This window comes from Danio aesculapii, chromosome 10 (genome assembly GCF_903798145.1).
Source record: "Danio aesculapii chromosome 10, fDanAes4.1, whole genome shotgun sequence".
In the NCBI taxonomy this organism is placed as follows: domain Eukaryota; kingdom Metazoa; phylum Chordata; class Actinopteri; order Cypriniformes; family Danionidae; genus Danio; species Danio aesculapii.
The window spans coordinates 24642170-24659688 of NC_079444.1; the positions used below are offsets into that span (position 1 = coordinate 24642170).

Below are 17519 nucleotides of genomic sequence, written 5' to 3' on the forward strand. Positions count from 1 at the left end.
TGAGGATATACAGCCACATCGCACTGCTACAAGTGTAATATTGCATTTATACAACAGTTTGACGGCATAATCGTGTATATAAAAACGAAAATCAAACACAGAGTCTCAAAACCCTTTTGTAAGAGGAACTACATTCTTTCATTCAATCACATCTGCAGCTGACACCAGAACAGCAGAAACCGTTGCTCATTCATAAACGTCACTTTAGAGCTATATTTGAATGATTCTCTAGCGTAATGTCTAAAGTGATGACAAAACAGGTGATTTTGCTCACATTTTAAGAGAAGGCTGAATGGCATGAAATGTCATCAGTCTACAGAGATTTCCCAGTACTTCTCTGTTGCAACCGGGAGATCACAACATTTAACGCCGAAAAAGCCAAAGCAACGCAAACACTACCAGATTACTGTTGTGTTTGTGATCATTTCTTCTTTCTTTCTGTTTACTGAACTAGGCTGCAGTAGCAAAAAAAGGACTCATTAGAAACAGAGGGCCATCTCCATTTTTTTAAAAGACTTTAAGATGAGTCCCATCTCACACTCAACACACTACAATTACTATGGTATAAATACAGCACTGCAACATACAAAAGAGGGAAATCGACTTAGAAAGTCACTTACCATTTTCATAAGGATTTGATCAGCTGTAGTTTTACGCTGAGTTTTTCCTCCTCTAAGGGCTTATTATGCGGTCTCTGTCACCATCTTGAGGATGGACAACGTCAACTGTCTTTGGTCTGCTCAGTGACAAGCTAATGGCCGCCGACACGCTGTCTCTCAGAAATTATAAATAGTTTAAAATAAACTGCATAGTTGGAATCTAAACAACCACATTCTCTACTATAAAAAAATCAGAAGTACATTATGTTATCCAACAGCTGCAATATTTGTCAAACTGTAGAGTGTCCTCTGCTTGTTGCTGTATGTGGGTGGAGTAATACACAAGGGTGAAGAGGCTTGACGAGTGCTGTAACTGGCAGAATATCGTACTGCTTTCAGCCAATCACATTCTTTCACATTAAATATTTTCCCCAATTTTGTGTGTGTAGAAATACAATGTAATCCATCGGTAAATGAGCATATATTTGAGGAAATACTAGCATTCTAAATGAACGTGTTGACAGGACTAAAGTGAGACAGTCTCTTTGGCTCATGCTGGAGTTGTGAAGTTTCCTGCTCTCTTTAGGCCAAGGTTAATTAGCTCCAGAGGGGGCTTGAGAAACAACCGTCAGCCCAGAGCGAGTCTGCAAACCTGGCTGAAACACACAGCACAACAGTTTTCCTCCTCTGTGTCTGTCAGTCTGAAGCTACTGTCACTTTACTAAACCACAGCACAAACACACACACCAGGCCTATACTGTACATACAACACATTTCCCTGCTGTGATGCTCATTTTGTCTGAAGCAGCTGTTTATTACTGTCCATCAACAAGCCATGTTTACACTCCCTGTGGCATATAATTTACTATTACACCTTTTAATTATTCATTCATTCATTTTTTCCCAGCTTAGTCCCTTTATTAATCTGGGGTTGCCACAGTGGAATGAACCGCCAACTTATCCAGCATATCTTTTACGCAGCGCATGCCCTTCCAGCTGCAATAAATCACTGGGAAACACCCATACACTCTCATACACTCTCCGTTATAGTTTTTAATAACTATACAGTATATATACATGCGTTATAAATCAAATTATTATTATAAATTTTAAAATCATTATAGAAGCCCTTCATTGAAATGTTCATTATTTTTCTAATATTTCCCAAGTGCTCAAATAAAAGATTTTTTAAACACATTTTAAACATAATAATTTTAATAACTAATTTCTAATAACCAATTTCTTTTGTCTTTGCCATAATTACAGCATATACCTGTACTGTTTTACTAGTTGTTTTGCAAGATACTAGTATTCAGCTTGCACTAGTATTCAGCTTTTGTGGCCCAGTGTTTGCTTTAATCTTCTTCAAGTGAACAGATACCTACACACATTCTTCCTCTTACCTTGAGAATCTCTCTGCAAGCTACGAAAATGTGTTGAAGATAAAACGGGAAAAAGCTGTACAAAGTTACAGGATGTGAAATGTGTGGGTAAATATGTCATTAAGGTTGTGCTGGTGTGTTTTTACCTCTTCAAAGGTGAAGCACTTGTCATTCAATGTTACTGGGCTCTTTCATCAGGTCTCAATGAGGGTGTAAAACACACACAGACACACTGGTAAATTCAGCTCCCCTAAAAATATAATTCTCTTCTAGGAGATTTGAGATTATATGTTGATTTACCTTTAAAAGAGATTTGCTGCCATCATGTAAATCGACATGTATGGAGTGACAGACATGCTGGTTTAGCCATAAATATATCTGACAACCTGTCATATTACTCAAATGATATATTACTGCATGAAAGGAATTACAACAGTAAATACTGTGGAGTAAAATCCTCTTCTAAATGAAAGAGTCTGCTGCCTATAGAGTGCAACATTCAGTTCTAGAAGTAAAGCGTCATTCATTTTCTCCACAAAGAAATATATTTTTAGTTGTAACTGATAAACATTTAAAGACAGCTCTGAGCTTGTTAATCGAGTTTATATGCTTTTGTAGAATCTTCTGTTTGCAACTATTCAATATATTTTCAAACCAAACAGGTACCAGAAAAAAATACATTCCTTTTTCTCATACCTACCAACATTTGTCTCCGCAAAACCAGGGGGATGGCAGCGCTGGCCGTTTGAGGCATATTTTTTGGGTGTTGGTGATTCTGAGTAATGCCACAGTCACTCTAGAGTTTGAGCATGCGAAAAGGGACAGGATTAAATGATGATTTGATCTTGGTCATGAGAGGTCATGTTTTGATCTTTGATTGGTCTCACGCAATCACGTGATGCAATTTCCCAGGTCTGAGTTCACCAAGCTTGAATTTTCCAATGCAAAACTTGAGCTTGTGTTTCCGGTCTGCCATATTTGCATGCGTATGAATAAAATTCTATGGGGCGAAAAGTTCAGTGTGACTGCAGCTTAAGATGGTGAAACTCAATTCTGAGTACCATGGACCGGGTTTCGGGTGGCAGCGGCAGCGACGGCAATCGGATACTACCATGGGGGTTGGATGTTGGAGTCTGTACCAAAAAGTTGAGGACCGTGGTGGTGGAATTCCGGGAGTTTTCCGGAAAAAATTACAAAATGGGAGGGTGGCGGGAGATGGCTGTGAAATACAGTATAGGAGACACAGAGGAAAAAAAATTGTGTTGGCAGCTATGCCCATTCTGTGCAGAACATTCAACCAATCACAGTCCCACAGTTGGCAAAGTGTACTAAAATGGATCTTTAGCTGTGCACACTTCCATGAAACACTGCAAAATTATTGAATATATTGCCTTGTTTCAGCTAAGTGGTACATTTCAGTACAGTACAGTTTGTTGTGGTACAGGTCACCCTGATCAGGCCTCGATTCCCACTGATGTTGCGATCAATGTCATTATTGCAGAAGAAGTAAGCTGTTCACATGTTTTGCCTTTTGCAAATGTTCATTATTTTAAGTGAAGTTTATTTATAAACTAATTTCAAGAAGATTACCCCTACTCCCCCTCCTTTACAAATGGGTGACACGGTGGCCCAGTGATCAGCACTGTTGCCTCACAGCAAGAATGTCTCTGGTTAAAGTCCAGACTAAACCAGTTGACATTTCTGTGTGTAGTTTGCTCCTTCTCCCCATGCTTGAGTGGGTTTTCCCCGGGTTCTCTGGTTTCCTCCCACAGTCCAAAAACACACACTCTAAATAAATTGAACACACCAAGTTGATACCATAGCCAAACTCTTAGCAAGCGTACATTTCTCCTTAGTCATCCTATATCTGTCATTAGCCAGAAATATGTCAATGGAATTCATTGAGATCTACCTAAGCTCAAACTTCCTTCTGGCCCTGCAAACGGGAGGGAGCCCAAGGCTCGAGGATCTCATAGGCTCAGGGCTCTCTCCCGGGACAGCATGCCAAACAAGCTTTATTATCAATCATCAGCTAATTGTGAACTCTTGAAATGTAGAGAGAACCAGCATGACTTGTACTTTCCACACACAACATGTGAATAGCCCCAAACAACAATGGAGGACATACAGCAGATCCTATTCTTGCTTCTTGCCACATGACTGTTTGTCACAAGAAGAAGACAAGCTTTGTTTGAGCTTGAGTCGTTGCCGTGCATGTCATTGTATTATTACAGTGTCATGTTTCAGCAGTGTATCTAAAACAGTGCTTCCTGTGTTGTTGTTCTCTTGTCTTGTTGCATATGCGAGACAATTCTCTGTAAATCAATAGTGTTCAGCAGGTAGTCTAGCTCCACCAATTTGGCACCATACTGTTGTGCTGGGTACCCTTAAGAAAGAGAGGCCAAAAAAGTGTTATGGTGGTACGATACTGTACTGTACTGTACTTGGCCGCTAGTGTCTATTTTGCAATTGACTTGATAATTATTGATTTTGTAGATACAACCAACAAATTTAAATTATTATTTTTTTTGTTTAAGTCTGTCTCAAAACAAAGTTGATAGTGGTGTAATTCACTTGGTTTAAACAGTTTAACAAAAAACTTCTTTTAATCCTTCTGGGAAAAATAATGAGACATTGTACAAATGACACATACTCTGCTAACAGATTAGCTGCATCAACAACTATCAGGCCTCATCATGAGATCTGTCAGGGCTAAAATAGCAGGCATTGGAGTCACATTACTGGCACCAATAACTGGAATGTAAATCATAGAACGTTCTTTCAGGAGCAGGTGCAGATCTTGATCCAAGAACATGTTCTGTTTGTGTTGCAAGAACATCTCACACCTTGTAGAATAAAAGCAGGTTCACTCAGCATGGACAGCTTGAGTGTTTTGTCAGAACCCGAGAGAGCAGGCCTCAGGAGTTGGTTGTTTCTTGAAGGCAACATGATCTCAGGACACAGTCGATCTTCCTGTCTTTCATCCCTATCCTGAGCAGGCCTTGCTTTAAGACCTTAGTCTCCGTCTATCTCTGTGCATCTGTCTGCTGTTCTGTTTTCTTACCTTTTTTATCAACTGTCATGACAATGACCTCAGTAGACTTGCTAATGCTGTTGCTAAACCAGTTGTTTTTGTGCGTCGAAATTGACTATTTTTCTTGTATTTGATTCTGCTCCATTAGATCAAAGGAGGAAACTCTAGATGAAAGTTTGTGAAAATATCCATTGAAAGAACTGAATACGCCATTGCAGTGTTGCTTTCGCTGTCATCATGCAAATCAGTCCTATCTTGCTGATAAAGCTTGATTGCATGTCCTGGGGTTTCGGATCGGTGGCCCGTTGACACATTCTGTCAGTGCTGCTTGTATATATTTGTGCAATTATGATATTCGCTCTGTGCAGTGCACCTTCATATCAGTCTTAATTTGTGCCAATGTGGGTGGGAGAGTTTAGCACTTCATCAGCCTGCAGTATTGTGGGTGGAACTAAGTGACAGTCTGGTGCCGCAACATCAATATGCTTGTTCTCAGATTGTTGCCCATTTAACTGGATGTGATATGGATTGTATGGGCTATCTCCTCTCCATAGACCCCATCTCTGATTTCGTGCAATCTTACGCTTGATGCTTGAAGTGATTTAGCAGTCACTTCTTCCTGTTATTCCAGCATAAATTACTCAAGACTTTCGAAGCAAAAATCATTATTGTCAATGCTAGAAGAAGGTCTTGTAAATAAAACAACAGCCTTTCTCTTCTTAAAAATCTATGTTGTGATTGATTATAGCCAAACCTAAGGCACTGAGCACCCACCCACCCACTCTACCTAGTCAGCACTTGAGCAAACCCAACCCCCCTTTTTTCCCTATTGGGAAAATGTCAAGTCGACCTTGCTTTGTTCCCCTCTCTGGTTTAGAACGTATCTACGTAGCAAAACAGCACTGACTTTCTGTTAGCATGTCCACATCATAATTATAGGCAACAGCTGTTGTGTCAATGTTTTATAGAGATGCAAAAAAAAAAACTACATTTGACTAATGGTAATATTGTCATCATTTCTACCCCCAACTGCGACATGTTGTGTTTTTTTATGTCCCACATGAGCAGTGTTGTTAATTACAAGCCGTTTCACACTCTCCCTAATTGTCTTTTTTTGTTTTTGTTGGGCAAACTCGCACAGTAAGATGCCAATACATGGGGAAGCATTTCTCTCATCTTTTTTTTCCAGTAGCACATCAGTCTTCATTTATTCAGATTGGCTTCCTGATTTGGCCATACATAATTCTCAGCAGTGGAGATTTAAAAATTTAATTAGTAGAAAAAAGGAGGTACTGCCATCTGCTATTTAAGGATAGAGCCAAATATTGCTTTGCTTTGTGTCGTTAGACTTCTTATTTATTACAATGGCTTGTGGTTCTTTAAAGAAAACAAAATAGGCGTAGAAGACATTACATTACTTAGTTTTTTGTTTCTACCCACATTATATTTTGGTCACAGTGATGTGACTGTAAAAGCATTTTACCTCTCCTGGAAAATATTGAGCATTTATATAAAAGGTAGCATAGCAGCCTACAGTACAAACAAAATACTGGGCACTGGGCTCTGAGACAGATTTTAATAGAGCATGCCATTAAATATATAAAAAAAAAAACAAAGCAAATATTTGATATTTGATAATATCAAATATTTATTCGCTCATATTTTTTTAGGTGCAAATATTCTGACATTGGAACTAATGCTAAATATACAGTAATGTTTTTGTTTTTTTTTGGATGTTGTCACCAACATTTGTTTCCAGAATTCTGTATGGTGTATGATACCCAACATCATAAGACGTTAATATTAGGTTAGATTTAGGTCATGACGTCAGGTGACCAAAATTAAATGTCTAGCCAGTGTCTAAGTACAACGTTATTTTGACGTCCAATAACGACGTCAAATTACCTTGATATTTGGTTGATTTTAGGTTGTGTTGGAAAGAGACCAAAATCCAATGTTTGATAAAGGTCATGGAAGTAACGTCCACACAACGTCAAGGTATAACATAATTATGACGTTTTAGGTTGGACGTCGGACATTGACATTGGCCTGAAGTTGGGTTCTGACGTCAACATGATTTTCATTTCCAAACAAAATGCAACGTCCCCAAGACGGGGTACAACGTCAATATGACGTCATGTTGACATCCTGTGCCTGCAGGGGTAAGGTGTAAATTCAAACCTGTTTACCTAGCTCTGCTTACAGATATAGTGTGCTTTTAAGCTGATATATATTCAATGAAAACTGCAATTAAACAACAAACAGCCATTCAATCATCATTTCTTTAAAAGTTTTGCTTTAAATGCTTTGCTGTTCGCAACTGAGGATAACTAAACTTCAGAGAAAAATGAATACAGTTTTGTATTTGATGTGACCAATCCAGAAAATACTCTGCAAAAAATGCTAATCTTGTTTATGTTGTGACATTAATTAAATGACCCATCTGGAGTAGGTTCTGCTGACAAACACTGCAGTGCTTACATGATTTTATGTCTTTTTTTTCTGTGCAGGTTTGGCACCAGATGAATGAACAAGGCATTTCAAGGTCCTGAAGTGATGTTATCAAGTGCATTGCCCTGTTGAGGATCTAATACATCTCAGTCTTTTGACAGTATCTTGGAGCAGAAATAAAAAAAGTGAAATGGGGTTGAGATTGTGCACTCTATCTTAACTTTGAAGGACTAGGTGGAGGCAGGTAAAGGAGCAAGACCTTTGATGGATCCATGATTACTGCTGAGCTTTTGACAGACTGATACAACATGAATGTGCAAGGAAATGCACAAGTTGGAGAAAACAACCAACGAGAGATACAAAACGAGGATAAGCAGACTTTGCTAGAAGCTGTAGAAGATGCCAATGCCAATCAAATCACCAAAGAAAAAATTAATTCAGATGACCGAGAGAATGACAGTCCAGTACCCATGTCGCACTCTGAAGCCAAGGAGAGGATCATTATCTGGGGAACACATGCTCGAAGTGAAGACCCTGAGCTGGAAGAGTTTGAACTGCTGGAGTCTAATGAGTTAGAAACATTTATTGTGGACAAAGGAGAGGTACACATTTCGAGTGAGAGAAGCCAGAATGGAACAAAAAACTTTGGTGTCAGGAAGTTGTCTTTTGGATCCCCTTGGAAAGACCACAATGAAAACCACAGTGTGGATGGAGATGCAAATGAGAACTCACAGCCCCTTGACCTCAGGACCTCTAGCTCTCGCTCTGGTGCAAACCGAACCCTGAGAGATGGCCGAAGTGGATCTGAAAGCAACGTCTTTTCATCTTCTCTTTCTGCAGTGACCAGCCTCAGTGGAAGTTTAGCCAGTGCCCTGGACACTGCAGGCTGCACACAGCCTCTCTATTCCCAGTTCACCAAGTCTACCTCAGGCAAAGGCAGGAACCAGCAACCAGCTACTACAGAGTCCTTCATCCACTCAGAGAGAAACAGGGATCTTCCCAGGGATTTGGACCAAAACCATAACTCTACTATATTGCCTCAGGAACCACAATATGACAGAAGTAAGCTAATCACTCCAAGTGGTGCATATCCTTCAAATGGAACCATGAAAGTGCATAAATTCCCAATGGAAGTGGAGCAGAATACTGGATGTAAATGGATGTCAACTGAGGTGCCGAAAGGTATGGTGAGGGTACTACCTTCTTGTAGGCAGCTTGTCCGCCCTCTTTCTACAGAAAAGCGATTAACCTCAGGATATCCCAACAGTGACCAGGCAGACCAACAACAATCCCACTATTCAGAGACCTGTCTTGGACATCAACATGTGCTAGCTAGTACAGAAGTCAACAGTAATCCCAACACAGGCACAGAGATGCTTCACAACCAGACCTTTACCAGAGAAGCCCAACGTGTCAAGAGGCAGAGCTCAGCAGATCGTGCCCCAAGTCCCTCCAACCTTGAAAGAAAGACACACTTCAGCCGACGGGCCTACAGCAGTCCAAGTAGACCATCCCCTCCTCCATCCCCCAAGACAATAAGGTCTCCTCAAAGGCAGCCTTCATCCTCACCCATCAAAACTTTACCTTCTCGGGCTCCTCAGTTGGGTTATGCTGGGTACTCTTCAGGCTTAAGAGCCCCAGTGAAAACAACTATTAACACAAATGTTCACAAACCTCTTGCACAGCAAACTTCAATGGAGACCTCCCCCCCAAGCAAGTGTCTGCCAAAACCAAAAAGTGTCCGGCCCAAAATCATCACATACATTCGAAAAACCCCGCAGGTGAAACCCCAGCCCCTTGAAGCATCTTACGAGGTGTCATCCCTACCCACAAGGCTCTCAACATACAGCAACACACAGGCCAAACCAGCTGTAGGAGATCAAGTGGAAGCCGGTGTGCTGAGTGCCTCAAATTTGCTCTACGATAAGTATCGACAAGAGATGCAGAAGGTCCGATTATTTTCTCCTGGATTAATCGGGTCTGGGATTAAACCCCCCAGCAACACCATGCCTCACAAAATGGCTGGCAGATCGGACAGCTTCTATGGGTCTCTTAACAAGCCTCTATCTGCAGCAGTAAGGAATGATCTACACATTGATAAATATTTTGTTAAGCTGAATGCTTTTATATCCATATTAACTTTAAATGTTTTATATGATTACGACAATAGAAAGAGATAATAAAATTGTCTAATGATCAACAGACCACTCCTTTAATGTTTCATAAAAGGATTGAGTAATCTTTTATTGTTTATCTTCTGCAACCTGGGGTCATGTTTTGTTTTTTTTATTAGGTGGGACGATCGGCAGTTGGCCTTGGGTCTCCAGTGTCTGCAGGTGAAGACCCATCTGGACCAGTTATGGGAGCACAGGATACAGGGAGTCTTTTTCGTTCACCACGGGGCCTAAGACCTCAACTTGGCGTTGGTGCTGTAAACAGGACTCCTTCTGTTGTTGCAAAGAGCAGGATGATCTTAACAAGCCACCCAAAGTCACCACTGACCATCAGTCAACCAATGCAGGCAGTAAACCCAACCACTCAAACTCCTCAGGAAACACAAGGTAAGATCTACAGTTACATTTACATGGCAAAAAAGGCTGTTGGCCTGAACTGATCTTTTACTCCACTTTCCATCCGTAAAGCTGCTTCACATAGCACACTAGTGCAGGTTCAGTGTTTAAAAATGGTTTTCAGGGATAGAATCACCAAGGCTTTGTCCTAAAGGCAAAACTGACTCTGGAGTGTTTTGAGATGAGTAGATGTAAATGGAAGGAAGGAAGAGAAAGCCACAAGTATTCTCATCCCTGCCAGTAATGCATTTGTAATCGTAAGAGATAAACTCATCCCAGCCTCTAGTCAGTATAAAATACACTTTACCTCCTGGCATTCAGTTGAATATAAATAAAGTTCACATTCATCTTGTGCCGTGAGGGAGTTCTGTCTGAGCTTAAAAATTCCCTACCATTTCTAAAGCATATTTTATTTCCAACAACTTTGCCTGTCAAGGTGAAGATATGAGCTATTTCATCTTAAATCCACTACAAACATTGCCATCATCCTCTGTGTTTTTTCTAGAGGCCATCTGACTATCTGCATTATGTTATCTCACTGCAAACCCATTACTTGGAAGCTGATTTTATGCTGTTTGGCCCTATTTGCAATGCTTTGATGTGCCAAGCAATTAAAAGTCAAGGCATCAATATCTCTGTGTTACTAAGCCTTGTCACAATTTCAGACTGTAGTTGAGATATATTGTTTTTATGGTGTAAGGAAACAAATGCCAAAGCAGGTAAAGAGACTTGTGGTAAGGAGTTTTATTCTGGTAGTTTGACCCATGAACCCGTATAAAAGATCTCAAGAGATAGGTTAAGAGAAACTGCATCTACTCTTTTACTCTTTTGGTATGACTAAGCTTTCAGTATAGCATGTCTGATTGCATGTAAGTGTAGTTATCAGTCATTTCATGTTAAATTATTTATTATTGCTTTAAAAAAATACTTAAAACTTTTGATTTTGGGACTTTTTGGAGATTACAAACTTGGATTTCCAGGGAGGAAAATCCAAAAGTTGTCTATGGTAAATTATATTATACCAAGACTTACTTACTTACTTACTTCCAGGACCGTTTATATCGAAGTTGATATTTAGCCACACCATATTGGTGTTTTGTAACATCTAGTTTTTATGAGGTGGGCTGTTAACTAGGGTTGTGACGATGAGGAAATTTCCCCACCGGTTAATCGACATGTGACAACACAGGTAATACCGGTATCACCGTGAGTGTGGGGGTTTCCTCTTTTCCTTTTTTTTCTGCTTTTAAATAGCTTTTAAATGCATGCATATTATACTTTCACTTTCAGTTTTGCGGGAATTGCCAAGACGCGCTGCATTAGGGCGCTATACACACTACACAGCATACACTGGCAAGATCACAAGACTGCTGAACTCCACGGGACGAGTTTTATATGTTTTGTTATTTGCGTGTTGTTCCTTTTTAAAATACCTTTTATTTGTAAAATCTCTCAAGTTAATATTGAGTAACATAATCTCCCTCAGAGATATTGGAGTTCAGTAACGTGGTGCGCAGTATGACTATTGACCAACACCTCCCTGTAAGTTTACACACTGCATAGACTACAGCTCTGGTGTATTATGAATTGCATGTTTTAAATGACAGTGAGACATGCTACATTTAGTTTTTATTGTAAAATATACATTATAACCCAGTACGCAGTAAAATTATATTTTTTGAATGGCTTGCCTATTGGCGGCGGATATAACCGTTAAGCTTAAATAGGCTGAGCATATTTTTATTAATATTAAAGCACATTAATACAAACTAGCCACCCTTTGATTTTTTTCATTTCCGTTTTTTTTTTTATCAAACAAAAAATGCAATGAATTGTTTATTTTGGTTTTCATTTTATTATAATTAATGTAATTATTAGACGACACAACTTCTACAGAACATTGGCTGATTACGTTTTTACAGATATCCTACAGATAGACTTTTTGGCTCAAAGACATTTATGCCTGTTAATTTTAGTGCTGTATTTTGACAGATTTCGCAAAGGCTTCAGCTATTCTACTTGTCAGCTGGTACCAGCCTCAGTTTTGCAACTTGACTTGTGTGGCGTCTGTATCATTGTCTGCATGACAGCGAGAGAGAGATGAGATCAGACCTCAGATTCGATGTGTGGCCGCACGTTACAGTTACTTTACTGCAATTTTCGAAGATTGGCTCATTTAAATTAACTTTTCATTTGATTAAAAGCAGAATTATTGCCAGACATACGAAGCAACTTTCGGTTATTAAAGAGAGCGGCTGAAAAAATACGCACACACACACACACCCACACAAACAGAATACACTCTCGTCGGCCTATTCATTATTGATTTTTTTTACATTACGCGCATAATAATCAAGTGCAAAAAAGAACAGCTGAAAAAGTGATCACTTTGGTTGCCGCGATGGTTGCTTTGTTTCTCTGCAGTTGGCTTGTCAATGGCGCGGCATTGCTAAATCACTCATTTGAATAAAAAGTAAGATTATTTATTATTAAACATTGTGAGATGATGGTCGCGTGATTTTTAAAATGAGAGTATTATCTTATCTACCCGTGGCCCTACCCATAGTTAAACATCAAGTAGGTGCGTGTATAAATTAGTTGTGTTTCCTCCAGATGCTGCCAGTTTGCAGATTGCATCATCAACGTTTTCAGGTTCTCTTTTTGCATTTGGTTTGAACCCAAAATTGCATTGACACTAAACCGTCCGCCATTCTATTTCTGTAAATTGGACTCCTCTCGTTCTCCTCACGTGATAAATGAAATATGATGCATTGTAGCTATGTTCAGATTTTAATTATAGTGCGTGCTCTCGTCTTAAGTAAATTATTTAGAATTATATTTTCCATTTAATTCAAATAAATACTTAATAAAAAACGAATACTTAAAAAAAACAAATGTGGGGACGGTGTCACAGTGCAAAAGTGATGTCACCGGTGTTGCGTCTTAAAACCGGTAACACCGTCAACACAGTCTATCATGGCAAGCCTACTGTTAACCCAATAATCAACCCCCATCCTGGAGGACCACGACATACACACATACACTACGGACAATTTAGCTTACCCAATTCACCTACAGCACATGTCTTTGGACTGAGGGGAAAACCAGAGCACCTGGAAGAAACCCACATGAACATAGAAAGAACATGCAAACTCAACACAGAAATGCCAGCCTGATCTCAAGAGAAAACGTAAGTATTTTAAGTTTTGTCAGTTTAGTGGCTAATTCGTACGAGTTCAGTCGTACAAAACTGTACGATTTTAAAAAGGAGGCGTGGCACCTAACCCCACCCCTAAACCCAACCGTCATTGGGGGATCATACTAAATTGTCTGAATTTGATCGTACGAATTCATACGAATCCATATTTCTAAGTTTGCATAAAAAACACATTTGTTTCCACAATAATTTGTGAAAATGGTTTCCCAGTGGTGTTAAAGAGAGTTTTTTTCAGTCAATAATACAATGGAAACAGGTTTAGTCACTTTCGTCATATGGAAAGTATTAAACAAACATTAAAATGTTAAATCAAACCAGCAATGGTTGACTGATTTGTGGGATCTGGGCGAGTTCGGAAATATGGGGAAGTAGGAAAAGGAAGAAAAAAAGACGATTGATGGAAAGAAAAAAATGCATCGAGGGAGAACAGGAGCACATTTATCTTTAATGATCACGACCCTCACGTGAAGCTGAAGCTGCCAGCAATTTCATTAAAGACCTTGATGGTCCCCGATTGGGGTTGGGGGTCGCCGAGGGAAGCGATGGAGCCGGGACAAGTTTGATTAGAGATGAATGGATGAGAGGCTGCTTTGTTGTGTGCATTTGCTTGAGTGTGTATGTGTGTGTTTTCATATGTGGAGTATGCGTCTCTTTAAAGCATACTGCTGACACTGCAGTCTAATAAACGTCTGAGACAGACAAAATGAGAATTGGTAGATTGCCATTTAGTATGCGCTATGCTTTGCTCCAATCAAAATGTCTTGGGGATGGGGAGGTCGAGGTCCTTTATCTGCAGGAGCAGGAGGGGATCATTCTCTCCACCTGCCCAAAATTAACACCTCGGGTAGGGGGGAGTCTGGCAGTTCAAAGCCAGCCTTGAAGTGGTCCCTAAATTCACCCTGCAGTAGCTCTTTGCATGTGCATATTTATGTATATTTCTGTGCTTCCCAAAATCATAAAACGTTTGATTTGGCAGCAGGACATTCCCAATGGTGCTAGCAATTGAGATATCTCATTTAAAGAACCACGATGCAAAGAGCAGAGATGGAAAGAAAGACAACAGATATTTATAATAATCCTTATTAAATGCATGTAAACAACGTTTGTTTTCTTTACTGGTGGAAAAATAACCTCACGGGGTAAGGAAAATCATTACTGTTTTCCAATGAGACCTTTTTTTAAGCGCATATATTGTAATAATTTGTGTAGAATTGATTTTAGTGGAACCAATGACCTATTTAATTATTGGCCTCGTGGAATAATTAAAAAGACATAGAGCTTCTTCTGGAGATTGTAATCTTCTATTAATACCATGGTTTAATTTACAATTCAAATCCACACATCTCAGATACACATACTTTTATAATACAAATATATAATAATGTCTTTATATGTATAGCAAATGGATGTAATTATTTCATTATAAATGTACAATAACAAACTGCAATCTATTAAAATTCTAATTAATAATATGTAAGTCGTGTCAATTCCAGTTGTAAGAGTAACAAATAATAACTTGACTTCTAGTTGATCATTTGGAAAAGTGGCAGAAGGTAGATTTTTCTGATGAATCATCTGTTGAACTGCATCCCAATCATCACAAATACAGCAGAAGACCTATTGGACCCCCGCATGGACCCAAGATTCTCAGAGAAATCAGTCAAGTTTGGTGAAGGAAAAATCATGGTTTGGGGTTACATTCAGCATGGGAGTGTGTGAGAGATCTGCAGAGTGGATGGCAACATCTACAGCCTGAGGGATCAAGACATTTGTGCTGCCCATTACTTTACAAACCACATGAGAGGGCAAATTGCTTAGCAGGATAGTGCTCCTTTTTATACTTCAGCCTCCACGTCAAAGTTCCTGAAAGCAAAGAAGGTAAAGGTGCTGCAGGATTGGCCAGCTCAGTCACCAGACATGAACATTATTGAGCATGTCTGGGGTAAGATGGAGGAGGCATTGAAGGCTTTTTCCACTGCACCATGACTTTATATTCTATACTGTACTTTATTTCTGTTAAGTGACAAGACTTTTGTCTAAGCAAAGTCAGACCTTACTGTCCTAATTAAATAATTAAAAATCAAGGCATGCTCATATTTTATTGTGGTAAAATATGCATAATCTAGAGGCCTTTGCCTTTCATATAAGACACTTCTGATCCCAAATGAACAACTAGAAGTCAAGTTATTATTTGTTGTACCTAAAACTTGGATAGACGACAAGACTTTTGTCAGGTATATGCCTTTTTATTATAATTGTGATCACCTAATTCAGCCTTTGTGACATTGATAACCTTGTTTAAAAAAGGGTTTAGTGACAGCTTCATTGAGGATAAAAATAAACTTTGTTATGCTCAAAAATTGCAAGTACATCCAGAAGCCATCCAAACCGTTTTATTGCACTTAATTAATAAATTTATTAAACAAATCCTCTGACCAGTTTTATATGAAGGTCTTTTGAGTCCATAAAGTGTCTTTATGAGTCATCTGAGATGTTTGGCAAACTTTTATATTAAATTAGACTTCCTGAGTGGATGAGAAATGTGACTCATGATCCCTCTCACTGTGAATATTACAGCTGTATATACAGTATATGTTGATGAATGGACAAGGTCATGCTGTGGTCAGACAGCCGCCAACCCCTATAATTCTTTCTAGAGCTTTTTAAAGCCATCTTTACTTCTCAACAGAGAGAGGCTGTAAAACTTCACAATTTCTATCCAACTGTGAGTCACTTTTAGTCTGGCTAGTTCATTTCAGGACACTCACTTTCTTTGTTCACTGTGTTTCATGAATTTCTCAAATGTGAATTTCTCAAACAAGCGTGGGATCATCTAAACTACAGAAAACATCTCAGTACTGCAGCTATGATTCTATCAAACTATTTTTCACCACAATGTCAAGATCACCAATATGTAAATGAATTCGAAAATATTCATAATAATATTATGAGCTTGGATAAACCTTTAATCTGAAAAAAAAAAAAAAAAAAAAAAAAAAATATATATATATATATATATATATATATATATATATATATATATATATATATATATATAAATATATATATATAAATATTTATATATGTATGTATATATGTGTATATATATATATATATATATATATATATATATATATATATATATATATATATATATATATATATATATATATATATATATATATACACGTGTGTGTGTGTATGTGTGTGTGCATAAAATACAATAAAAACACATATAACCAAATAAATTCAGTGATGTGTGTAAGAGCCAGTTATGAGTAATTCATTTGTGATAATATTTTAGTTAAAAAGGTTAAAACATGGTGAAAATAGATATTGAAATATATTAAGAATTCATATTAATTGTATCGTCTAAAATGCATAATTTAATAATGAATACATTTTTAAAAACGTTTACTTTGGTATTTTGGCTTCCGACAGTAATACGTCATGAGGTCATTAGTTCATACGTTTAAGTCAGATTGCAGTTATGGATGTAATAACAGTTTTTTGACCGAGCTATATCGAGTCTGTTGTAACTTTTTGTATTTTTGTTTGCATTTCTTCAGTAAACCTTTTTTAAAAGAAGATCCAGTCTTACTCGCGTTTTTTCAAATACTGGTTGTTGGAATAGCTGCAAAATGTGGTACATAATGTGCTCGAATGGAGTGCCACTACAATGTGCATCAAAATAGTGGAAGACTTATTTACTAGAGAGCAAAAGTGGTTCTCGGCTTGCAAAAATAATGATTTGATAATCCATATATCATGCTAGTTTTTCAGGAAGTGATGAGTTCTATTCTCCTGAATACATGGGCTGGATAAGTCGCTTATTCATAGACGTTTTATGAAGTAAATTCATAACCTTGCATGGAAATATAACTAGTGCTTCGTTTTGTCACAGCAGTACAACAAGAATGTCGTGCATAGTTAAAGTAAAAGAAGCTCTCTTAATTTTGTTTCACCAGTTAGCTTGAGTGCTAATTACAGTTTTCCCCACCCTCAGATCAGAGAAAGCCAGTGTCGACGGGTTTAGCTGCTAAATCTCTGCTGCCGAAGCCGGCTCAGGCTCAGTCTGGACTGCGTCCTCCTGGTTACTCGCGTCTCCCTCCGGCTCGACTGGCTGCCTTTGGGTTCGTCCGAAGCTCCAGCGTCTCTTCTGTGTCCAGTAACCACTCCACTGACAGTACACGGAGTGACCCCTGCCGACCCGCGTACCGTAAGTTACTGAAACACAAACACACATGCGTTCTAATATATAATACT

The 17519-nt window shown here is 38.6% G+C and overlaps 1 protein-coding gene across 1 annotated transcript in view; it reads left to right on the plus strand.

Moving 5' to 3' along the window:
* Positions 1-17519, plus strand: part of mtus2a (microtubule associated tumor suppressor candidate 2a) — a 107636-nt gene that overhangs the window by 47389 nt on the left and 42728 nt on the right. The window contains exons 2-4 of the mRNA XM_056467624.1: positions 7526-9541; positions 9760-10027; positions 17260-17472. Coding sequence (XP_056323599.1) covers positions 7775-9541; positions 9760-10027; positions 17260-17472 — 2248 coding nt within the window. The 5' untranslated portion in view covers positions 7526-7774. The remainder of the gene's footprint in view (positions 1-7525; positions 9542-9759; positions 10028-17259; positions 17473-17519) is intronic.